This window comes from Gavialis gangeticus, unplaced genomic scaffold (genome assembly GCF_001723915.1).
Source record: "Gavialis gangeticus isolate Ggan-Ray unplaced genomic scaffold, GavGan_comp1, whole genome shotgun sequence".
Taxonomy (NCBI): Eukaryota; Metazoa; Chordata; order Crocodylia; family Gavialidae; genus Gavialis; species Gavialis gangeticus.
In genome coordinates this window covers 15,662,984-15,688,413 of record NW_017729002.1, presented here as the reverse complement: position 1 = coordinate 15,688,413, position 25,430 = coordinate 15,662,984, and the positions used below count along the sequence as shown (strand labels likewise).

Genomic DNA, 25,430 nt, shown 5'->3' with positions numbered 1-25,430 from the left:
CCCAGCTCCAGTGGCAGAGTGCCACATATATATATATATATATATATATATATATATATATATATATATCTCCCAGGCCAAATTGGCCAAAACTAATTCCAAATCCAAGAGTCCTGAACCACAAGTGGCCCTGCTACCGGCAAACATCCTCCACCCACACCTGGGGCTTCAGATCTTTCCAAATCCTTTGGTGGGCATCCTACTTTTTTTTTGTTTGCCCTTAGCCCTTGGAGCAAGCTAGGGAGGAGACTCCTATTTCCATAAAGTGGACTTAAAGGCGCTACACCTCGGTGGGTACTGAACCATGCCAGAAGAGCAGTTCTTCCCAGGTGTGCTTTAGGAAAACTGCCTTTATGGACACAGATACATCATATTTCCTCTGCCAGGTTAAGAACAGGCACTACACCTGATCTGAGCCCACCAGCCACCCACACTCACACCCTCAGTAGTTGTGGGTGGCTGCACTTTGGCCTCCAGCCCCAGCAGGTCAGTGATGGTGAAGGCTTTGGCATGCATACCAGGGCCAAACAGACACACTGTCTTTTTGCTGGGCACCTGTCTTTAACCCAGCTCTCATCACCCTCCTCCTGGCCCATCTTGCTGCCAGGCAGTGCTCACCACTGCCACTACCCAGGGGGTTTTAATCCCACTGCCCTGGCTAGCAGCTCCAATCAGCTCTGGGTGTGGCCAGGGGAAGCAGGCCCTGCTGTACATCTAGGGTGGCCATCATAGAAGACATTTCAGTTTTCTGCTACTCTGTTCTCTGTCCTCTCTTGATACGAAACTGGACGCCTTTATGTCCTTCATTTTTCTCTTCAAGATCCCAAATCCCATGATGGCTCCTGCCTGGCACAAGCAGTGAAGTAGGGCAGGGCATATGTGTGGCACCCCTCTGACCACAGTGCCCTGGGCAGTTGCCCATGCTACCCACCCCTAAGGCCAGCTCAGCGTGGATGCATTCCAGCTTCATTGCACTCACACCGATCCAAACCTTATTAGTGACCTCCTGTGTTTTGAATCAGTTCTTCCAACAGAACAGGCCCTGGGCTGCCTAGATTTTATGCCTTGGGGATGTCATTCTGCTTTAGTGCCAATAAGACAGGAAATCTAACAGCTTTGTTCATGATATTGCTGGGTTTTTATCACTCTAGTTACCTGCCCAGTGATTCTCCTGTTCTCCTGTGGCCCCACAGACTGCCCAAGCTGTGTGCACAGGATCAGCCATGGGATGAAGTTTTGGTCTGTGTCAGCCACCTGTCACCCACTGTGATCTTGTGGCCTGACCTCCTACATGGTGCACCCCAGAGAACCTTATGCATCAAGCCATATAACCTGGGCTCTCCCTCCCTACCAGCAGGCTATTGTTTGCAGTCCATGATGGCTGCACCTAATCCACATGCACTGTCCCACAGGGCACCCTGTGTTAGCATGCAGCCCTGCTAGCTGCACAGATCAGATCCCTCATTAGTGAATACAGAATCATTTGTGCCATTATGGATCCTCACTGTGTGAGCCTGCATGTTTCTGGCTCCTCCAGGGTTTGAAAGGAGCTAGTTAAGCTGAGGCCCCTCTGTCCCTCCAGGGCAGGGGTGGACAATTATTTTGACTGAAGGGCCACTTAACAGGTTTTGGGGAGCTGTCAAGGGCCACATACATAAAATCTTTCAGAAGATATCATTTTAACTAATTATAAATAAAAACAAACAATAGACTAAAAATCAAACATCTACTGTAACATTTTAAAATATTTAAAAATAGTTTTAGTTCTGATTTATGGTTTTTTGAATAGTGTATATAGAGGCAATTACATAATATCTCAAAATAAAGTCTTACTCTTGTATATTGTGTGTGTGGAGGAGTGGGTGTGGAGGTGTGAATGTGTGGTGTGTGAAGGGGTGTGGAGGGTGCATGTGTGTGGGGGGCTGTTTATAGATTCATAAATTGTTAGGGGCTGGAAGGGACCTTGCAGATCATTGGGTCCAGCCCCACCGCCGGCTCTAGGCAGGAAGACAACTGGGGTCAAATGACCCCAGCGAGGTGACTGTCTAGTCTCCTCTTGAAAACCTCCAGGGTAGGTGACTGCAGCACCTCTGGAGGGAGTTTATTCCAGAGTCTGGACACCCTGACTGTGAAGGAGTTTTTCCTGGTATTAAGCCTGAAGCAGCCTTCCAGGAGTTTATATCCATTGGTGCTGGTCTTCCCCCGGGATGCCCTAGTGAACAGTTCTTCACCAAGCTCCTGATGCACTCCTCTGATATAGCGGTAAGCTGCTACCAAGTCCCCTCTCAGCCTTCTCTTCTTTAGGCTAAAGAGGCCCAGGTCCCTCAGCCTTTCCTCGTATGGCTTGCCTTGCAAGTCTGTAATCATATGGGTGGCTCTTTTCTGGACCCTCTCAAGTTTTTTCACGTCCTTATTGAAGTGCGGCGCCCAGAACTGGACGCAGTACTCCAAGTGTGGTCTCACTAGTGCTGAGTACAGAGGGAGTATCACTTCCTTAGTTTTAAACAAGATGCATTGGTTGATGCATGCCAGCGTGTTTGATGCATGCCCCCGCCCCCATCTGGCCTACATCTGTCTCGACAGTGCTCCACATTGGGCCAAACCCTGCTGGCTCCTACCCAATGCAGCCTGCACTGTGCTCCCACCCATATCCACCCTGCACCTGCTGACAGCACTGCCCTGGCCCTGGCCAGTGTGCACAGCTTCCCAGCCAGGGGACTGCCTTCCACCCACTTGACTGTCCACAGGTAGCTGCTCATCACGCCAGGTGGCCGAGTGGATGGAAGGTAGCCAGGAACTGGAGCAGGTGCCCTGCACACTGTAGTAGGACCTGCCCAGCTGTAGCTCCCCCACCCCCTGACCTGGCTAGGCATGTGGTGTCTGATATGCATCCCCATGACCACTGCCGCTTCCCCATGCTACCTGCTGCCTTGAGGGTGGGGGTGGGGAGCTGAGCAGTTCCCAGTGCGGCCACCGGGAAGCTGTGCCAATTCCAGCCTGCATGCTGTATTTTACCCATCTCTGCTCCACAGTGAAATACACCCTGCAACCAACTGTCTTGTCCTGATTCTAGGATGCACTGGCTTTGCCTTCCATCTCATTAGGCCTCAGTGCTTTTCTGCCTGCTCTAAGTGGAAACAGTGTAATGACCACAACAAGGCATGTAGTTGCATGATGGATGGTGAGCAGGGCAGCTAGAGTCGCAGCTGCCCTTTCTAGCTGCCCTTCCCCAGTGGAGAGATGGTTTGTCTATCATGAACCTACTGACTCCCTGGCTAAAAGGGGAACTAGGAGGAATTTTCCTGCAGATAAGAGTCCTGTGGAGAGGAGAGGTTTGCTTAGAAGACAAATGACTGTTTATTGTCCTTAATCACTGCCACTTGGTGTTTGCTCCCAGAAATTCCTCTAATTCACCCACCGTCTCCCTCTCTCCTTCCCACCTTTTTGCTCTGGCATTTTCTCCTGGTCTCTCTGCAGTGTTTTCTCCCAACAGGGAGCAGAAACTGCCTGCCTCCCCACTGACCCAACCAGGCTTGGAGGACATCAGCTCCTGAGCCTTGGCAGGGAGCCATCCTGGAGAGGTCAGGGACAAACCTCAGGGCCTCTATCACAGAGGCAGGTTGGAAGCAGGGAGGGGAGGTTGGGGTCAGGGCTATACACAAGCAAACAGGCCAGTCACTGGGGAGACTGATGGGTGCCCTGGCTGTTCTTCTCACAGCAGGACGGCGATAAGTGAAACCCAAGGATCCGCATGGTGAGCAAGTGCCCACTCTCCCCCAAACCCATACATGTGGTCACAGCCAATCTCCCACCACAAAGGACCTCACCTCGCTCTCATATTTTATGCTCCTCCCAGCCCCTTGCTGCGTCTCCTCCTCTGCTCTCCACTTGATGCCTTCACCCAGACTGCCTCTGCAGCCAATGCCTGTTGCTTTACCAGAAGCCCCAGGCCCTCCACTGCAACCTGCTCTTCACAGCAGTGAATTTCCTTGCCAGCACCTGCTCCACTCCATCTGCATTTCTCCCACTGATCCAGGTGATGAGATTAAGGGGCCAGCCTAGGATTACTATATGTCTGGCTTTTCCCATACATGTCCTCTCTTTGGGGTCCTTTTTGGGGCAGCAAGCAGGTTTGGGGAGCAGGGAGCTGTGGGTTGGGAGTGAGAAGCACTGGCAGGGCTGGGGAGGCTGTGGGTTGGGAGTGAAGGGCGGCAGGGGTCAGGGGACTGAGGATCAGAAGTGCAAGGGGCTGGCAGTGTCAGGGGTCTGGCATGTCAGGAGTGAGGGGCACCAGCATGGACTTGGGGTTGTGGCTTGGGCATGAGGGACAGGGGCAGGGCACTGGCATATCACTGCACCCCAGAATCATACTACTGTCCCCCTCCCCAACAGGTGCCCTCTTTTTTGAAACTGGAAATATGGTAACCTTAGGCTAGCTCTGGAATACCTCTACTATGCAATAAGCTCTGCTGCCTTCCCTGAGAGTCTCCCCATGAACAGAGCTGGCTTCTGGGAATGAGAGTTCTTAGGACCCGGCCCTTCTACCCTGAGTCCTGCGGTGGAAGGCATGCATCTTCTTTTATGCTGTCCTCTTCTCTTTGCTATCTTCAGTGCAACAGAGCCCTCTTCAGCAGGTACCTTTGCTGCACTCACACTGCCATTGCTGTGTTACATCATGGTGAACTGCAAGGTGGGGGAGGACCTCAATGTACAGTATTGCTTAATACAATCTAAGCTTGCTCCTGGGCAGCAGAAAAGGGTCTCCCCCACTGGACAGGCAGGCAGCTGTGCTGGGCTTCATTTCAAGCCATCAGCCACCAGCTGCAAGCAGCTCCAGGGAAATGTGTTTTTGCTCTGACAATTACTTACCTGGCTGGGGAAATACCATAACCACCAGGGTGGTTTTCCTCTTCATACCCGGAGATAATTGCTTTTCTGGAATGGGGTAGTATCTGCGGAGGTAATGTATAATAACCCTTCCGCTTGCTGCTCAAGTGGGAAGATTTTGGCTTTATGCCCACTTTATGGAAATGGGAAACTCCTCCCTAGCTTGCTCCTGCGGCCTTATGGCTAAGGGCAAGCAAACTTGTAGGCACCCGAACCCCAAGCCTCTGGGCTTGGGCCTGCACATAGGATGCCTGCCAAAGGATTTCAAAACATCTCAAGGCCCAGCTTCGGTAGATGTTTGCCAACAGTAGGGCCACTTAGGGTTCTTGACTGACTTATGGATTTGGAATTAATTTGGCTGATTTAGATTGGAACATGAAAAATTTTCTTTAAAAAAATTACTTTATTTCTACTGTAAGCTCAGCCCTTCTGGGGAGCTGGGGCAGTGCCAGTCTGCCTGCCACACTTGGCCAGCCCACCCAATGCAGCCTGGTCTCCAGCTGAGTTGAACAGCCCATTCCTACCCCTGTTCTCATAGAGTCCATGGAGCTGCACCCCTCCCCACCAGGCAGGACAAGCCCTGCCTCCTGACCCCTCACAGCCCAAGCTCAGACATCGGGTGCTCTCTCTGCCTCTGGGAATCTGGAGGTTTGTAGATGTTTTCTGATGCTGCTTCCTTTCAAATCCAACAAAAAAAGGAGCTTTCACCACAAAGATGGAGATAAATGCCTCGTACCAGCCCCTGGTAATAGATGGGAGCAGCATGCACTAAAAGTGCTGCATGGTATCTAATGCAAGGGGTACATGAGGCTGTGTTCTCTCCTGAGGCACAGGAAAAGTGTGCCACTGTGGAGTGGATCACACCAGCTGCACCAGGCAGGTTCAGGCAGGAGGCAGTGCAGCATTTCAGTGGACTGTGTGGCAGGAAGCACCACTCCAGTTGATGGGGGAATGCACTATTGCTAAGCTTATGGCATGGTTCCCTGCTACAAAGGACACTTGGGTTTGCCAATGTGTGCCCCAGCTATAGACTGCTCCCTCTGCTGCAGGCAAGCAAGTGAAGTGGAAAAACTTGCTAGCTTCTGGGTAGTGGAAAGACACCTCATGTCTTCAAGGGATCAGGGACCTATGGAGATAAAGCTCCATCCTGCTTTTGGCACCCCTCCCCCCTCCAAATCCTCCACACAGGGCAGTTGGTACCGACACAGATCCATTAGCTTTGTGGCAAACTCAGGGTCAACACTCACTATGGCACCCCATCGGGACACTGACACATTGGTAGCTGCTTGTATAGGATGGTTCCTTCCCTTCCAGAGTGGGCTCGGGTGCTTGAGTGTAATGGGGAGGTGTCTCTGACAATGGGCAGTGTTATTTCAGGAGGGTGTGGGGGACAAAAGAGCCTGCATGGTCTGAGACCTCTCCAGAGCATTTGCAGCTCTCTCCTTGGATTGCATGTGGGGGAGGAAGGTCCTGGGGACCCAGCTGAGCAGCGAGCCTTCAGATGTTTGCCCATCCCAAGACACTGCAGCTGTGCAAGTTGATGAGGCGCCTAGGTTACCCTTTGCCCTTATACTGCTGCGATAAGCTGATCAGATTCACTGACTTTGGCCTAGAGAGCAAACATGTGTTATTGGCTCATTTAATCAGCTCATTATCCATCCCTTCCTGCTTTTTAGATAAAGGATTTGCCTCTCCTCCCTGGGCGTCACTGAAGGGTTGATGGCATAGTCAGGAGCCACCAACACACCACAGAGAGCGGTGGTCAAGGCAGCTGAATGCAACCTACTGCCTTCCGTGCTCTGCCTGGCTTAGGGCCTGTTGGGAACTGTGCTGACCTACCCCAACAGTTGCAGCCAGTGGGGGCAGAGGGGAGGAAACCCCCACTTTCTCCAGCTGCATCCCCCATCCTTGCCCTCAGGTTGTGCATAGAGGAGGAGTCTGTCTATGGGCTCCAAGCCCCTGGGGCATGTCCCCACCCTGAGAGCACTCTGTAGGGGAGGGGGGGAAGGAAGTGTATTGCCAGCCCACAACTGCCTGTTTCCTGCCCAGCAGTCAACTGTGCCTCCAGACATCCCATCAGCCCTGCCCACCCATCCTCTGCTCAGGTCTTTCCACCCCCACCCAGGCAGGGGGGCCTGTAGTGGGACCTCCCCCCCGCCCCCAACTTCTGGGCAAGGGGTCAGTTTCAGGGCAGAGGCAGGAGAGCAGCCCTGTACTGCAGGCTCTTGTTTTCCTCTCGGGATGGGAGATGGCCGATTGGCTGTAGGCAGATGGGTCAAGCAGCCGATTGCAGGCAAGTCTCCCCTTGCTGTGCCTCTTGGGGGTCCCCCAGGCTGTGCAGCAGTGGTATGTCCTGGCTCCATAGACATGGAGTGTCATGGCAAATGGTGGCTATTTCTTCAACCACACTCTGGTTCCCTCTCATCCTCCTGCAGACTTTCCATGGGCCGGATGTCCCAGCAGAGACATCTGAGGCCTGGCTGTTCCTTAAGGTGTCCAGACTGGTGTGCCTAAAGGGCACACCAACCTCAAAACCAGGGGCTCCCCAGGGCAGGACATGACCCCCTCTGTGCCACGGCCTTGCCATCAGTTGCAGCCTGGGTCCCCCTGGCTTGGGTGACTTGCAGAGGCACCACTGACACACTCAGCCACTGCAATGAAGGGTTTATTCACCCTAGTCATTCCTGTTACAATCAGAGGAAAATAAAATTAAACATGCTCCTTGCTACAGCAGCTCTCAGGCCTTGGCACATTCCAGCTGAGAAAGTCCATTTCCAAAGCCCCACTGACACCATTAGAACCTTCTCTTGTAAAAGCAAAGCCAGTTTTATCATTAACCAAGGTGGCACATGGCAAGGATGTGGCTATCATATGGCGGCAGCTGCACCTTGGCACTGCCCAGTATCCCTGCCATCCCTGCAGAACACATAGACATGGGTAGTTTGATGGGACTGGCACAAAGGCTGATGCTGCAACTGGCAGAAGTCCAAAGCCCATCATACTTAAAAAGCAGGGGCAAGATAAGGCCCAAGGTTAATGTGCCAGGCATCAGCCTGGTTCCTGCGTGCTGCCTACAAACTAGAATGGGGCTGAAAGTGGGCACAAGAAGAAATATGGCACTCTCACCCACAGTCACTTGGGACAGGGCAGGTGGCAGGGTGTGTGAATTCCCATTTGGACAAAGCCCTCGGTACCTTAGGAGCAGGTAGCTTCTTTCCAGCAGCCCCTAGCTTGGTCCCAGCCCATGGGACTCAGTGAAGCTGACTGGAGCCCTGGCACCTTTGCCTCACAGCACATTGAACTGATCAGCTTCCATGGCTTGCCGGCCCAGTTCACTGGCCAGCTCCCTGCTGGCATTGGGCAGCTCCTGCCCAGGCTCAACAGTCCAGTTGGCAAGGAGGTCACTGAAGTCAGGCGTGTTTGTGTTGAGGATGCCTGCAGGGCCAGGAGAGGGCTCTTTCCAAAAGGATGGTGGCAGCTTCCTCCTGTGCATGGGGGTGATGTGGGCATACTTCTTCTCCAGCCGCAGCCTTCTGCTGTCAGAGACTGTCTGCTTGATGTACTGCCTCAAGCCATATTCGAAGAGCTCAGCCAGTGGTCCCAGCTTCTGCCCTCCGTCTTTGTTACAAATGGACCTCCAAAGCTGCTGGTCTAGCTGCCCCAAGGGCACCTGAGCACTGTGGGAGTCCTCAGCATCCAGTTCCCCACTCTGGGCAAGGTGCATCAGGTCTGCATAGTACAGCTCCCGCCCTGATCTTTGTGGGGAGAAGCAGTCCTCATAGATGTTGCAGGAGTCAGGGTCCTCCTCCTTGGCCTTTCTCCCAAAGTACCTCTGGATGTCACTGCTGATCAGCTCTGAGAACCTGAGGAGCTGTAGGGTCATTTCTGCATCATGTAGGCTGGCAGTGGCTGTGACTTCTTGTCTCTCTCCACCAGGAATAGGAGCAGTGGGATTGCCCTGTAATTCCACCTCCTCCATCTCCTCCTCCTCCTCCTCATCTTCCTCCTCCTCAGACAATTCTTGAAAATCCCTATCCTGATGGACAGCAGGGTGGAGAAATGAGTGCTGAAAGGAAGTGGGCAGTCTGAACTCTGCTGGGTTCCTGATTACTCCTGCAGCCATCTCAGCTCACTTAGAGATGGGCACCACCGGCCTTTGGACTCACTCTGCAAGGGAAACACTGTTAGGCCATGCTGATGGAACATGCAGGGAGGACTGTGGTGCTGCAAGTCCAGCCACACTCCAGACTGCATTGGCATTGTGCATGGTGTGAATGGTTTAAACAATTAGGCGTATACTTGTGTATGAGATCTGCTACCTTCCCGTTATCACATGCTGGCATAGGTGATGTGTAGAAGGTGCATGGTGATGCACGTGCACTCCTTAAGAGCGAGCGCACTCAGCTTAGGTGATGGGCAGAGGGTGCAGGCAGAGCGCTGGTGCCCCACACCCAAGAATTACCACCGGCAATTCCAGGCTCGGCAGCTGGCTGCAGTGGGACCTCCCCCTGACCACCGACAATGCCGCAGCAGCCTGTGGATAATGCCCGCTTGGCCCACCGTCGCTGCTAACATCAGCACAGCTGCCTGCAGGAGGTCCTCACTCGCTGCTGCCATGCCCCGCCATCAACACCGCTGCTGCCACCTGTGGGGGGTCGCCATGCCCCCCCAGCCTCAGGAGGCACGCATTGCCTATGCATGCTGATTTCCCTGACAGTGGCAGGGAGCCATGGTGCTCAGTGTGCTTAGCCCAGGCAGGGTGGATCTGCGTGAGTGAGAGAAGAGCTGGGCCCACTCCTGATCACAACCTCACAGCATGACTCTAGGGCAGTGAATGGATCACCCTTGCTGGGTCTTGCTCTGTTCTTGCCCAGTGTACTGTGGGGCTGGGACCCTAATGCTGAGAGGAGGCAGCTCAGCAGTGACCTGGGTTTTGGAGCAGGGCTGCATCATGGGTGACAGAGCCCATAGGCAGTTGGTGTGCAGCAAATGAGTTATGCACAGGATAAGAGCTTTATTGCACAACTGGAGTTGGAGCTGGAGGCAGCCATTGATCCCCTGGATCATGGTGTATGCATAAGTCTAGTCAGGCACCTGATTAATCCACTTGAATGGAGCCCTGAGACCAACACACCAAGACCTTTGATACATATGCCTAGGCAAGAGTATGGAGAAGTGGAGGCTGCCCAATATCTACCATCCCCCCTTTAGACCATTGAGACAGAATCCAAAGGCCAGACTGAGTCCAGATGTTCAGTGCCTCAGCGGTTGTAGCTTATGCTTAACCTGCTTAAACAAACAAATAACCCCCCAGCATCTGCCGGCCCTGGGAGCAGCACAAGGCCACACAGGTGGGGTGAGGGGGAGGGGGGATTGCCATGCAGCTGGGCATGACTTCCAACCACCAGACTGGTATGTGCCTGGGGAGAAGGGCCTTTTGGGAGCAGAAGGACCAACTCTGGAGTTCTTCTCAGGACCCAGGCTAAAGGCAAGACTGAGCCCTGACCTTCCTCAGTCTATGAGGCAAACAGCATCCTTGATTTCAGAGGCAGCCCCTGGCTTGGTTCAGTGCCACAGAGATGCCCCTTCTCTTGACTCACTCATGCCACAAAGCCTTTCCATTGCCCAGTGCCCATTCATATACTTTGGGGCAGGGGGCACTCCTATGCCATTAAGGCACAAGCCTCTGGCAGGGCTGCTAGCCCTGGGTAGCACTGGAAGGAGGGCAGCCACTGATTCCTCATGTTCCCAGCATGTCACAGGAGTGCTAGGATGGAGGGGCAGCTGAGCTAAATGGGTACAAGTGATCAGGACTCTGACCCCACAGCCCCTTCCTCCCATGGCATGAAACAGAGCAGCCCTACCCCTGCCCTCAGTTTGCTCTGCCCACCTCAGACTCCTGCCACTTGTTGGCTTCCACAGCTGCTCCAGAGGCCTTTCCATCTGCTGCAGGCTCTCCTGAAAAGGGTCAGTGTCTCAGGGAGCTAGTTTTCATATCCTGGATGCTCTCCAATGCAACTCAGGGATTTCAAGCCTAAGGCGGTACTCCCTGTGCTGCAACAGGTCAAAATGTAATGGGACTGAGAAAACCCACAGCTGACTGTTAAAGAATCAACTCCAGGCTGCTTGCAGGGTGCCTGAGCTGTAGGGCCAAGGACCCTGCAGTGTTCCCAGAGCAGCTGCCATCTTCAGTGAAGGTCGGTGTGCATGGGAGCTGATGGCCTGTTCCCTGACCCCAGTGGTCCCCAGGCCCCTGCCCACTCTGCAACCCAAGTGTACTGTGAAAGTGTGATCCTGGCCAAGGGTCATTACTCTGTCTTCCCCCACACTCCCACATGCAGTGCTCTGAGTTTCCAAAAGCACATAATGCTTCAGCCTGACATTTGCCTTGGGAGCAGCTGGTTCTGGGCAGCCAGAGTGCCCTGTAGCCTGCCAGATTCTCTCTCCCTTACCTCAGTCCCTCTCCCCAGGGCAGATGCCCCTGTGCTGCAGTTGCCTGGCTGCACTGCTGTTGTACAACCTGGCCATGCCTCTTGCTGCAGGCCCTGACAGTCTGTGTGCTGGCAAAACTCACCCCGTGCAGCTCCATGGGGCTGGAATGATGGGCAGGGCCCTGGCATTTGTAGCACTCTGTGACTGAGGGTTAAAACACTTGAGTCTCGCCTGTACCCACTGCAGCTGCCATGGGCAGAGCCGCCCACCTCTACATCAGAGCCGTCACCACATCTGCTAGCAGCAACCCAGCTGGCACGGCACCCCTGTGTTATGCCCCCAAGGGTGTCTGACTGGGCTTCTTCGCTCCCCAGAACACTTCATAGCAGGCCAAGTTCCCAGCAGACCTACTTGTGCCTACTGGCCCTGCCCAAAGGGGCTGGGGCTGGCCCTCTCTTACTCACTGTTCATTCGAGCATACACAGCAGTGTTAAAGCTAGAAGACAACCCTGGGGCAGGCTGGGAGGGCTGATGGGGGACACAGTTGTCCTGCAGCACAAGAGCAACAGCTGTTACTACTGCCAGCCCTGATGCTGCAGCTGGCCCCACCCCTGCATGTGCTTTTACTACTGCTGCCATGCAGGCCACAGCTCCTGGCTGTTGGACTCTGCACCCCACTAAGCCCCAGAGCAAGCTCTAGACCCCACTTCCCCATCTCTAGGCACAGATGACAGGCTAGGAAGGCTCAGACACAGACCCTTGCTGCAGCTGCCCTGTTGCGGTGGCTGCCAGCTCCTGGATACCTGGTTTGGCTGAGTGGAGTAGCCAGGAGTGCCAGCCCCCAGTGAGCTGGAGGGCAGGGAAGGCTGCAGACCCATAGGTGGATCTAGGATTTTGAAAGGCCAGGTGCAGAAGGTGTGGCACATCATCACATATAAAGCAACACATGGGTGCAGATAGAAGGGCAGCTCTCACCTGTAACTCAGAAGGATTTTTGCAAACTGTTCTGAGTTACAGCGTTACCCCAGACCAAACAGAAGTTCACTACTGGTTCCAGGGGGAAGGGAATCTAGCTGCCCACTAGGAACCTGCAGCCAGGTTCCCATTGCAATGACCATGACTCTGTGCCAGTACTTCAGAATGAGAGGTGGGGAAGGCAGCAGAGGAAGCTCCTTCTTGGGGCTCCCCAGCTGGTGCTGAAGGGTGGGGTGGGTGAATTGGATGTTTTTAAGCCCTCCCCCCTCCAATACACCTACTCCATCATCCTGGGAGGGCTGAAAAAGTCAAGACTGAACTGCCACCACTCCCTTTCCCTCTGCTATTCTGAAAACTGCCACAGGCTGGGAGCTCTGCAGACACAAGTTACAAAAGACACTACACTTTGAAATGTCTTTATCTGTTACTTCATGCAAGGAGGGGTCAGATTTTCACCTGACTGGCCATCTTTGAAGCTGTCTGCAGCCATGCATTTGTGTTTGGTCATGGCTGTAGACTGCTTTCTGTGGCCAGATTGGGTGAAAATTGTCACTTCTGTCTGCACCTGGGCCCTAGAAGGTTTCCTTATATTGAAAGGGGCTAAAACTGTATTATTTACTTAAAATCAAAGCAAAAAATAAACATAACTATTGGAATGTATGCTAACTTGCTAGAGTATATATAAAGTTTAAAACAACACAACCATCTAGGCAAACAATCAGCACAGGATATTGTATCATCAATTTTGTAGTTATTCTAGTTAAATGTGCATCTCTTATTCAGCGTCATAAAACAAAATCTAGCCTTGAGCATCTTGACAGTGCCTCCAATACTTCAGTCATTCATTTCTACAGCTGAGTTAAGGTTTTAGCTAGAGCTAAAAATAGTCTGCAGGGCTGTAAAATAGAAGAGAGACATTACCAGGAAGGGCTAACAGACAGAAAAACTGCAGAAGAAAGGATAGTTTGAATAGTGAAACATTAAGACCATTAGAAGGGAGAGAGGGTTGTTAACACCTGTGGAGATCAACAGGAAGGGAGATGACAGAAGTCAGTGGACTCTCTCAGCACTACCGAAATAGAAATGTACTGCTTCTCCTAAGCAACTGGTTTTAAAATGTGGGTGGAGGAGAGATCAAAAGGGGGTGGGGGAGGTGCAACTGCACTTCCCCGTGATCTGCCTTTGTACAGACCCATGTTTTCTGAAGTCAGCTCAAGCTTCCTGTACCTTGCAAAGCAGAGCCATCAGCTCCTGCTTGTACTACCTTCCATGTCCATGTGCAGGGGACTCAGGATTGGTCCTACAGGAGCAAACACAGTGTGATCCATTCCCAGTAGTTACCCTTCACCTTCCCTGGGAGGATCCCAAAGTTCCCTGCCAGCCGGTGCTCAGCCTCAGTGGTGCTCTGGAGGCAAATGACATTGCTGAGGAGAAGCTGAGGTACAAGGCCACAAGTGACATCCCTGAGAAGCCAGAAACAGCCCAGAAGCCCTAGCCCCAGCCTCCTCATCTGACCAGCAGCCAGCCCAGCACTCCTGAGACAAAGAAAACTAAGAGAAACAAAATGAGCAGTTATGCCCCAAGAGAGAAACCAGTGGCCAGGAGGGGGAGTTGGATGGCTATAATATGGAATCAGGACTCCAGGTATTAGTCCTTGTTTTGCTACTACCTTGCTGTGTGGTTTTGGGCAGAACATTTCTCCTCTCTGTGCCTCAGTTTCCCCTGTATTAAACTCCCCTAGTTGAGAAGGATATAAATGTCACTGTGCTCTGTAGAAGAGAGCAGTATAAAAAGATACTGGGCTATGAGATTACCCCCTGACCTCACACAGACTGTCCCGCTCCTAGCTCTGAGAGCCCAGATCCCTAGTAAGCAGTCAGCACGTGCTATGTGTGGAAGGGAGGGCAAGGACCTGTGGTGGGAGGATCTGGGGGGCTGAAACTCTAGTGACCTGCCTAGAGCAGGTAGATGGGTTTGGCTGGGAGCCTGGCCAGCCTCTCACCCTTATACACCCACATGGTCAGTGGCCTTCCAGGGGTAATAGACCCTCACAGGGACCTGTGAACCCTCACTTCTCTACTGGGAGTATTATGGAATGGGCCTAATCATGGTCCCAGTCTTACTGGCCCTATAAGCTCCCCTGACGCCACTGGGGTCATTTGGCATTTCTACTGGTGCAGATGAATTTGGGATATCTCGCATCACCCAAATGTGATTCCCCTCATGACTTACTGTTTCTCAGTGTGTGTCCATCTGAAGTACAGTAAACGCTCTGTTATCCAGGATCCATGGGGAAAGGGGGATGCTGGTTAATCAAATATGCCATGTCTGGTGCACCAGGGCTTTCACTCTCTGGCATCAGCATGCTGGGGACAGAGAGGGGGGCCCTGTGCAGGCTGCTTTGCTCCAGGCCATGGTCCACAAGGAAGAAGTGGGACTCAGCTTGTGGCAGCAAAACTGGAAGTCGGACTTCCCGTTTCACTTTTGCCACATCCCTTGGAAGGAAGATTTGTATTGACAGATGCCAGTTAGTGGAACATCCCGGATGGTAAAGTGCCAGATAACATGGCTTTTGCTGTAGTACTTTTGTGTGGATTTCAGCATCCAGAAAACTTTCATCTGTGACCTCTGTGATCCAGCAATAGGGAGGCAGGGCTCACTCCAGCCAGGACTTCTGCAAACCCCAGGACTGGGTAGCCAGCTCCTTCCCACTACAGGGACCAGTTTTTAGGGACCAAAATCTGGCACACAGGCAAAGCCACTCCACAGATGGCTGTTAGCAGCCCTGAAACTGTCAGGCATTGGTTTTATGGACCATTCATTGTGTTTGAGGTCAGGAGGAAGTGCCCATGGTCAGATTGGTGCAGAATGTGTGGGGTTTTGCCTTCCTCTCTGGCAGGGGATGTGGCCCTTTGTCTGGGATCTCTTGAACATGTATTGACAGCATTTCATAGAAGTGGGACACTGGCTGCTTTGGTCCCTGCTTTGCCTGTGGCAGGTTTGACAATGGTCTTGTGTAGAGTTTGGATTATGGTTTGTATGGGATGGTTTGGATAGGGATAATCCTGCCTCAGGCAGAGGGTTGGACTAGGTGACCTCTGAAGGTCCCTTCCAGCCCTATTTCTCTGTGATTCTATGATTTTCCTTTATGATTCTATGATGGCAGCAAGTCAATTTCTGGGGCCCATGAAATGGCCTAGTTTGCTGATGCTGGCCCTGATGCAGGCACATTCTGGCATCAATCTGGAACCAGCTTTCTGAATTCAGGATGAAAGTCCCATTTCAATGAACCCTCAAAAATCGCAGGGCACCATCCCAAATTCAGAGCTGTCCTAGGAAATCCAAAAGGGCTGGTTGTCTTTACTCCCTGCCTTTCTTGAATTGAACTCCAGGAGCCTGAAGTGCCCTGCCTGAGCCACTGTCCCATCCAGCTGGGCCTTCCAGTAATGTTCACATCCATTCAGGAACTCCTAGGGCCAGGTGCTACTGTGGGATGGCTACAGAGCATCTAGGCTGGAGGCAAAATTTGGAAAGAGGCTGCCTGTGGCAGTGCACTGATGCAGCACAAGAGCTCCTTGACCCCGGCTGTGCACTGAATACCATGCACCAGTGTTAGGGCTTCTGGAAAAAGGCTCAGAAATGAGCCCCTGGTTGCTCATCCTGGGCAGGGAGCTGGAGAGATGCCCTGATAGTAGTGGTGCTGCAAAGAAGGTAAAGGGGACAATGCTGCTCCAGAGCCTCCCTGGAAGGATGGCTTGGAGCCAAGCTGGGGAGGATTTCTCTCCCCTCCGGGCAGTCAGACTGGAACAGGGAACAAGAGAAGCTTTGGGTAAAAGCCCCAAAGTCATAACATCCCAATTACTTAATGACCTAGATTAAAGGCCCTGCCCAGCCCTCAAACCCAGTCCCCACCCGTTAGGTGTCATTGGTAGCAACCTCATTCTTTAGCTGCAACAAAATCATCCCCCTTTTTGTCAGCTCTGCACTCACCGAGCCGCCACAGTCCCGCCATGCATGGGCTCCCAGCTCCTGCCCCCGGCAGTCTTTCCATCTGGGGCCGAAGTATTTATAGTGGTGGAGCAGTGCTGACGGCTGGCAAATATTTGGTAGCTGTATTGTAATAGTAGACTTGGTAAACAGAGCTTTGGTTTGCTTTAGTGCCCAGCAACCAGAGAACACTGCAGAAAGGGAGCTGGGGGACGGAAGATAGGGCTCACCTTAATGGTTGACTACCCTGGGGATTTTCAAGTGCTGTTCCTGTCGATTCACCTATTAAATCCACAGTCACAGCTGCCAAACTACCCCGCACACTTGTGCCGAGGGCTCTTATCGCCACTGCTGATTGGAGGTGAAATCAAGCTTTGTCAAATAGGCATAAAATTAAATTTCATGCTATTTTGACTCCTGGAGTAGGCATCTTCTGAAGAACATAATGCTTATCAAACAACCCCTGTGCAAACAATAGATGCCTGGCCATGGTGGGAGCTTGCTATAGACACAAGCCTCCCCATTGAAAACAGCCTCCTGATTCAGCTGCGGGACTGGACACTATGGCCTCCTGAGACTGTCTACAGACTTCCATTTCCATCGGTACAGCTCTGCTGGATCTCACAGTCACTGTGGATTTCCATGGAGCCCCTGCCATCTCTTCAATCCTCCAAATCATCCCATTTCAACTAGCTGCCTTCCTGGGCACAAGGGCCATAGTGTAAGTGCAGAGCACTAGGGCTCCTGGAAAAGTGCACTCTGAGCTTTGCTTTGTCACCATAAGCCACTCTTATTCTTTTACCCACACGGCCTAGTCTCTGGCTTTTAAACTGTCCAGCTAAAACCAAGAGCACATTTAGAGCCATTAACTTATCAGTTCCCTGCTAAAGAAATATTTCACCCCATATGCCCACTCGCTAATTAGTAGCTGAAGAATTTTGCTGGCCTCCCCAGCACTGTACCAGGGCATCCGGATGGCATGGTCATGAGCACCAGGCCAATGTGCTGGTGAGTGATTTATTGGTAAATCTGGGATCCTGGGGTAATTGATTTATTGGTGCTGGCTACTATTGTAAATCACAGATAACAGCATAATATTTTTGTTGAGAAAACTGTTGGCTGGAGCACACAGCAGCTTCATTATTATCACTGGCTGGGGCTCTTTCACTTGCCAGCCATTTGCAGGAGAACAACCTGATCTGTTTCTGTTCGTCTCAGGCAGGGTGCTGCAGAGCACAACGTGGCTGATTAAATGCCTTGGATTTGGCCTTTGATACCCCTTCAGCCTAGGCACCCTAACCTACCCCAGTCTAGGAAGAGACAGGCCTTTGCTCCATTCCCTGGCCTGCAGAATTAACCTGGTATCCAGTTCTCCACAGTTCTTGGGATCACCACAACCCCCCAAGACCTTTTTGAAGAGAAGCAGATAACATTTAGCAGGACAACCATCTCAGCAGGACCTCCTGGCTCTGGCATTCTTCTATCCAGCAGACCAGCAGCGTCTGAGCGGAAAGGCCACTAAGGGATCTCTCCATGTCCATGAATATGGAATTAATATTGCCCAAGTGCAGGGAAACTTTCCATACTCCAGTTCATATGCACAGCTCTGCATCAGGCACAGCCATATGTACCAAGGGACTATGCACAGACAAACCAGATGCAGGCTAGGAACCCCTTGTCCAGCACTCAGACACTTGGCACTGTCCTTTCAACTGTCTCTGCATGCTACCAGCCTACCACCCCCTATCTACTCATAGGACCCTCCTCACTACCACAGCTTCTGAGCACCTGAGCTTGCTTATGTTCACAAGCCCGTGACAGGGCAGGATTGTTATCTCCATTTCACAGCGGAGAAATGGAAACAGAGAGGCTAAACATCTTGCCCAGAGTTATGTAGGGAGTCTGGGGCAGAGCTAGAGACTGAAGCTGACACCCTGAATCCAAAGTTACCAGTGAAAATGCCCAAAGCAGTACAGCCTCCAGCAAACAGCTTTGATTATATCAGAAACAAAAAGTAAAACTTTACATGCATTGGCATTAGCACATTCAACAGAAAGTACCTTAGGATTCACACATGCAGATTCAATCCATTCACAGTTCTCACAAATCAAGCTTCCAGGGCAGGAACCCAGACTCAGGTGCTGTTTCAGGTAAGATGGTCTCCAGCCCTGAAAGTGCAAAGAGCAGCAGCTCATAACATCTCCGTTCCCTCCTTCTTCTATCCCTCCTGGAAACAACAGCTCAGCTCTTTTTCTTCTGCCCCTGCAACAGCTGGCATAGGGACAGAGGTGTGGGAGCTGAGAGCCCCTGGAGCTGCCTCCTGCCTATACTGGGGAGAGGGAACTCTGCTGCAGCTCCCTACCAGATGGGACTGATTTGGTTCATGGAAGGGGAGTTAATATGGGGGGGAGTTCCAAAACCACCTCAATAGGTGTGGGAGACCTGGCAAAAGGACATGCCTCACACATGGAGAAGTAGAAAGTGTTCAAAACACCAGAAACAGAACAAAACTACAATTCAGGCAGTGAAAAAAACTGGTGATTTTGTTTTTAGCCAATTTTGTGATTTCTGGATCTAACTCATGATTTTTGCTTAACAGTATCATTAGCTCCACCAAGAGGCCACCAGCAGCACTGACAGGACTCCTCCAAGAATGAGGCTGCTCTCTGGAAAGACACAGTCACTACAACTAACAGCTGTCTGAAGCTAATACTGGTGAAATCTCAACCACCGGATCAGCCTTCCACATCCTGGAGGCATAGGGTAACACTCTATTCCCTTCCCATTCGTCTAAGTGTCCAATTTTGATGGCATTTTTGGCCATCTAAGTGCCAAAACTGCCACTTACCCAAAGGGAGGACTTCTATTCCTGGCTGCATACCCAGTACATACACTGCTGTGTATGCCTGCAGAATGGGCATATGCACCAGCAGCAACATAGGCTACTCACTTGGGAAACTAGAGGACTTGAGCTGTAGCCCCACCTGCCCTTGGGTGCCTTGAACCTGATTCTCAGTGGGTGTGTCTACACATGCATTTGCTACGGGAGTAGTTTACTCATGAGTAAACTACTTGAAGTAAATGCTCGTGGACAGGTGTCTACATGTGCAGCGTGCCCCTGGCTCTATGGTCTCCCTGGGTGCTAGCTGGCAGGGAGCAGCAGGCCAGGAGAAAGCTGTTTCCTGGATGTCCCAGCAGCAGGGAGCTCCTGGCCCTGGCTTCTCAATCAGGGGCAGAGGACTTGGAAAGAGCTGTAGGGGAAGGGCAGGTCCCAGCCCCCTGCCCTGACCTTTCAGTGGGGCAGCTAGCAGTGAGCCCCACTGGTGGACAGGGGGCTGGAACCTGCCCCAGCCCTGCAGTTCTTTCCAAGCCCTGTGGCTCAATCACCCATTTTGGTCATAGGGCTAGGACCTGCCCCTGACTGGGACAGTTTCCAGTCTCTGCTCCAGGATCACAGGGTTGGGGCTGGAGAGTTTGTTCCCTGCCCAGATCTGCAGTCATGGAGCTGGTTAGGGAATAGGCTCCCCAGCCCCATCCAGCAGGGACCTCCCAGCCCCCACTCCACAACTGGGGAATGGAGAGAGTAGGGGCTGGGTGGCCCCAGGGGTGGGAGATAAAGATCTCCCAGCCCCAGTTCTGGGGTCATGGGGCCAATGCTGGGAGATCCTTATCACCCAGCCTGCACCCCATGGTGGTAGGACCTGGGTTGGAAGATCCTTATCTTCCAGAGTGAGCTCCACGATCATGTAGTCAGCACTGGGAGATCCTTCTTTCCTAGCCTGGGTCCCATGACACAGTGGCCCTTGTGGTTCACTTGGCAGCTCAAAGCACACTAAAAACCTGTTATACAGTACACACCACGCTACCACGCACCTATCCCCATACCCATACCCCCACCCACTGCCCTTCTCAGAGGGGCTAATCCTAAAAAAGTCTATGCCAGTCCCCTTGAGGTTCCACCAGATGAGGTCTGCTATTTTTTTCCTGTCATCCTCTTCTGCCTTTCTGTAGTACCAGTACATTTCACTTAGTCCCATTTAAATACAATCCTTGACTTTGGGGTCTATTTGTGAGCAGGTTCCTGGTTTTCCATACTGCAGACCTGAAGCAGTCCAGAATGATAAGTGGCCCTACAACTAGCAAACATCCTCCACCCCCACCAGGGGCTTCAGATATTTCCAACATCTTTTGCCAGGCATCCTACGTGCAGGCCCAAGCCCGGAGGCTTGGGGTTCAGATGCCGCCAAGTTTCACCTGCTTTCAGCCATATGGGCCTTCAGCTAGGGAGGAGCCTTACATTTCCATAATGTGGGCTTTAAGCCCAATACCTTGGCAGCTACTAAACCATGCCAGAAAAAGTTAACCCCGGGAACACTTAAGAAAAACTGCCTTCATGAACCCAGATACATGGTGTTTCCCCTGCCAAGTAAATACTTCTTCCCTAGTCAGGTTTCTGACACCTGTCACCACCAGGAGGAGCACACGGACTTTCTTCCACACCTCCCTGGTGTACAGACAGTCCCAGAAGAGGTGGTCGATCATTTCTGCCTGCCAGCGGCAAGTCAGCCTCGGGCATTTCAGTGGACCTCTCTGCCTCGCGCTGTTTTTCCATGCCCACACAGGAAGTGCCCGGTGGGCTGCCTGCCTGTTTAGGTCTCTGTGCTTCTTCTGTAGGTCCCTGCAGAAGATTCACTCCCACATGGCCTGGCAGCTATCACCAGGTAGTAAATCTACTGGTGATATGGTGTCTCTTGCCCTTACCACCTCCTGTATCTTGTGGTGGTTTACCAGGGTCACTAGGGTAGCATCATGCAGCTTGTATTTCTCTCAAAAGCTCTTCAGGATCTCATAAAACCATGGGCTCCCATTAGTTGTGTGCACTTGCCACTGTCGCAGCAGCTGTCCTGCAAAATACATAACAAAGATGGCTGTTTTAGATTCCCCCCTGCTGCATGAGGCTGAAGTTGGTTCCTTATTCCCGGTTCCTTATTCCCAGTTCCCAGTTCCTTTTTCAAAGCTAATCTAGATCCAATAAAAATTTATTAATGAATTCCAGATCCTAAAGAGAGAGAATTTCATTAGCTATGCATATGTACTAATTCATATGTAAAATAATATCCCGCATCAAGTACAGAACCCTAAACTAAGGTCAGATTAGGATGGGATTATGAGGCAAAATACTTCTTGGGCCACCCCAAATTTTGTGGTGATGCCACTGGGGGACTGGCACAAAGAGCCCTGACCACAGTCCTGCTTGGCCCAAAGCACGGTTTGGCCGTGCCAGGCTGCCAACTAACAGCTCCCATGCCCACTGTACTAAGTATAATGGCTTGAATAAGGAACTATCTTTCAGGCTGGGATCATGGCTAGAAATTCTGCTTGGCCCACCCATCATAATACCCTGTGCCACCGGGGGACTGTCCTGGACATCTGTGACCAGACATTTGCCTGGCCTAAAGTGCGATTTGGCTGTGCCAGGCTGCCAACAGACAGCACCCCAGCCACTGCGCTAAGTGCATGGACCCAAATAAGGAACTGGATTTTGGGCTGGGATTATACCCAGAAATCCTTCCTGGGCCACCCCAGACCATACCTCTGTGCCACTGGGGGACTCTCCTGGACATCTCTGAGCAGAGACCTGGCCCAAAGTGCAGTTTGTCCATGCCAGGGTGCCAACTGACAGCCCCTCATTCTGACTGTACTAAGTGCATAGGTTTGAATAAGGAATTGGCTTTTGAGCTGGGATTATAGCGAGAAACCCTTTTTGGGCCACCACGTGACACCTCTGTGCCACCGGGGGACTCTCCTGGACATCTTTAGCCACAGATTTACCCAGTCCAAAATGCGGATTGGCCATGTCAGGTTGCCAACTAATAGCACCCCAGCCACTGTGCTACGTATATAGACCTGAATAAGGAATTGAGTTTGGGTCTAGGATTATAGCTAGAAATCCTTCTTGAGCCAACCCAGACAACATCTCTGTGTCACCAGGCAACTCTCCTGGATATCTCTGACCAGAGATTCGCCCGGCCCAAAGTGCGGTTTGGTCATGCCAGGATGACAACAGACTGTACCCCAGCCACTGTGGTAAGTATAATGCCTCGAATAAGGAACTGTTTTTTGGGTTGGGATTAGAGATGGAAGTCCTTGTTGGGCCACCCCACTCTATGACTCTGGGGCACCAGTGGACTCGCCCAGACATCCCTGACCAGAGTCTTGCCCGGCCCAGAGCACAGTTTCTTCATGCCATGCTGCTAGCTGTAGGCCCCTATGCCCACTGCACTAAGTATAATGGCTTGAATAAGGAATTTCTTTTGGGCTGGGATTAGCAAAAGAAATTCTTCTTGGGCCACCCCATGCCATGCTTCTGTGGCACTGGGGGACTCTTCTGGACACCCTTGACCATGTTTTTGTCTGGTCCAAAGAATGCTTTGGCCATGCCAGGCACCAATTTACTCACCATCTGCATGTGCTATTTACCTTGCCACCAATAAGGAGCTGCCCTTCTGCTGGGTTCATGGGGCAAAACCCTCATGGAAGCATCCCAAAACATGTCCCCGCTACCAAGGAACCTCCTGAAGAAATCTGGGCATGTTCCTGCTCAACGCAATGCTAGCTTTTTGAGTGTAAGCCTGCCAGCTGACACTGATCCTTTAAAACCTTTATGTTGCTGTTCCACCAGGCACTGGATGGCAGGAAAAATGGCTGCATGCAAATATAGGACACCAGTGAGAGGCCTCTGCTCCAGTACATGGTTGTCATGGGAGACTTCAGCTACCCAGACATCTCATGGGAAGAGCACTTGGCCAAATCGGAATGGTCGCAAAGCTTCCTCATGTGTGTGGATGAGCTCTATCTGACTCAAGAAATCCATGAACCAATGAGAGGCAAAGCGCTGCTTGACCGGGTACTGGCAACGTGGGATGACTTAATCAGCAACCTAATGATCGAAGGGAAGCTGGGAGACAGCGACCATGAGCTGATCACCTTCACCATCCTCCATAAAGCTGGCAAGTCAGTCAGCAATGCAGAAGTCCTCAACTTCAGGAAAGCCAACTTTGACAAGAAAGGAAAGATTCTCCCTAAAAGATTCACACTATTCCTCGAAAGTGAGGGGAGGTAAAAAAGACATTTCTCACCCCCTTTACCAATGAGATTACAGATACTTACACTTCCAGCAGTTTCTCTGCCTTGTAATACACACACAGAGCAAATATGCCACACTGTTCACACTCTCTGTTTTGTATTAACACCTTAACTGACTTTGCAAAGCCGCTTGCTTATTAGGCTCCTTAGGCTCTACTTCTGTTACCCACATTCACACAGTTTCTAACACAGGGGTTAATTTTCTTTGCTACTGACTTCTTATGGGACCAGCAATAGAAGGCATTTTACTTAACCAGCTCAGACACTCTCTGAGATCAAGCTACAACTTTCTTTCAAGATTGCTATATTTCTTCCTTCTCTAAAGCAATTATTCCTAAAATTTCATTCTCACTCTCTCCTCTGCTCTCCTCAGAGCCTCTGAACCCATTCAGTCCTATTCTCTCCTGATTTAACCCTACCTGGACTCCAAGGTGTGTGTAAATGAAATGGGGGCCCTAAACTGAAGCAGTGGGTTTTAAAAAACACTGCTTCAATTTAGGATTGATTAAACCCCTGTGTCGTGCACACACCCCACTAACTTACCTGCTTCGCCGGTGGTGGGGAGGGGAGGGTGAGCTGCCGGCAGGTGGAGCAGTCCATGGGCTGCAGGGGGAGCTGGTGCTTCCCTCCATGGCAGCAGCACCCCCCACCAAGTGGAACCCACCCACAGGCATCCTGAGCCCAGGCCCCCACACAGCTCAGGGAGGCAAGCAGGCTCCAGGTGGAGAAAAAAAAGGACCAGGCTCACTGCTTTTCTTGGGCAGAACCTGCTTTCCTGGGCTGCTGCCAGACTGCCTGCAGGGCTCCCTGCAGAGCCACAGAGGTGCACGGAGCTTGGTGCTTCACTCCGCAGCTGCAGGGGCAGCAAACTAAAACTCCTTGAAGGAGTTTTAGTTTGCTGTGCCCAAAGTCATTTAAGGTGCGTTGCACTGCCAGATTTTCTACAGTGGCTGGAATTAATGCGCAATACACTGCCAATGTGTGCAAACACTGACACAATTACATCTGTGTAATAGCCTTTAGCCTTCTTTAATGTGTCATGCACTCTCATTTTGTCTACACACAGACTACACTAGTAGTGCTAACTCTGCCTCACACCTTTCAGACTGAGTCTCTGGCTTTCAATGCTCTCACAAATTCTGGCTGGGCTCTCCTCTTTAGCACCCACTCTCAATTCTTCTCTGTGCTCTGTGAGTCTGTTCTCAAACCCCCTTTAAAGAATCTCTCTTATTCTTCAACAGGTCTCTCAGTCTGGCAATTCTTTGTCCACTCTGATGGCAATACTTTTTCCAGCAGATCTTTCTCTAGCAGCTTTCTCTGGAATCCCCACGCTTCCTCTAGGTCTTACCTAACTTCTAGCTTTTCTTTTCTCTTACAAATCTTAACTATATCCTTTCTGGTTTATAGGCTTCACAATCCATTCTCATCAGTGGCCATTCTTGCCTTGCACTTTGCAAACTAATAAATCCAGCAAATTTTTGGTCTTTCTCTCACAGATACACAATCTGTACTGGCCTTGCCTTCTGCAAACCCAAAACAATCTCTGACTCTCCTCACAGCTTGTCAGTTCTTACAGCATACAAGAAATCCAGCAAACTTCATTCTAGGACTGAGAAAGCTCCCCCTGAAAGACTGTGTGAGACAGATTACACACCACACACAATCCCCTTGGAAAAGCTCTTTCTGCCTCCGAAATGCCCCCCCCTCACAACCATGCATCCCTAGAGAAAAAACAAAACATGTCTCTGCTAAGCTCACACTTCCTCTGCCCAGAATAACTCTGGACACTGTTTACACAGCTGTGCCCTGATGTTTCCCAAAACAAGAAGTTACACTCCTATAGCAATCATTTCTAGGCTCTTCACTGTTCCTAGAGAGGTTGGGGGGGGGACCAAGTTTCCCTCTTACTTCCAATCACAAATTCTCTGCCAGTGCCTGACCAGATGTCCAGTATCATACCCAGTCTCTTTCTCTGCCCTCTGCTGCCTCTATTCTCTGGGGCA

The 25,430-nt window shown here is 51.5% G+C and overlaps 1 protein-coding gene and 2 long non-coding RNA genes across 3 annotated transcripts; 1 reads left to right on the top strand and 2 right to left on the bottom strand.

Annotated features, from left to right (window-relative positions):
- Positions 1 to 2,666: 2,666 nt before the first annotated feature.
- Positions 2,667 to 20,386, bottom strand: LOC109290764. Its single transcript, XR_002095675.1, has 3 exons — positions 20,151 to 20,386; positions 3,051 to 3,057; positions 2,667 to 2,679 (listed from the first exon to the last, which is right to left on the bottom strand). It is a non-coding gene; the product is annotated as an uncharacterized LOC109290764 (long non-coding RNA).
- Positions 7,537 to 16,926, bottom strand: LOC109290763. The gene is made up of 2 exons (XM_019507511.1): positions 16,285 to 16,926; positions 7,537 to 9,054 (listed from the first exon to the last, which is right to left on the bottom strand). The coding sequence occupies exon 2, from the start codon at positions 9,008 to 9,010 to the stop codon at positions 8,174 to 8,176; it is 837 nt and encodes a 278-aa protein (XP_019363056.1). The 5' UTR covers positions 9,011 to 9,054; positions 16,285 to 16,926; the 3' UTR covers positions 7,537 to 8,173.
- A 2,926-nt stretch (positions 20,387 to 23,312) lies between the features above and the next one.
- On the top strand, positions 23,313 to 25,132 carry LOC109290765. The gene is made up of 2 exons (XR_002095676.1): positions 23,313 to 23,858; positions 24,504 to 25,132. It is a non-coding gene; the product is annotated as an uncharacterized LOC109290765 (long non-coding RNA).
- The last annotated feature ends 298 nt before the right edge of the window (positions 25,133 to 25,430 follow it).

What these genes read in the sequence shown, in the direction of transcription:
- LOC109290763 (XM_019507511.1), bottom strand. Translation starts at nt 9,010, where the DNA reads ATGGCTGCAGGAGTAATCAGGAACCCAGCAGAGTTCAGACTGCCCACT.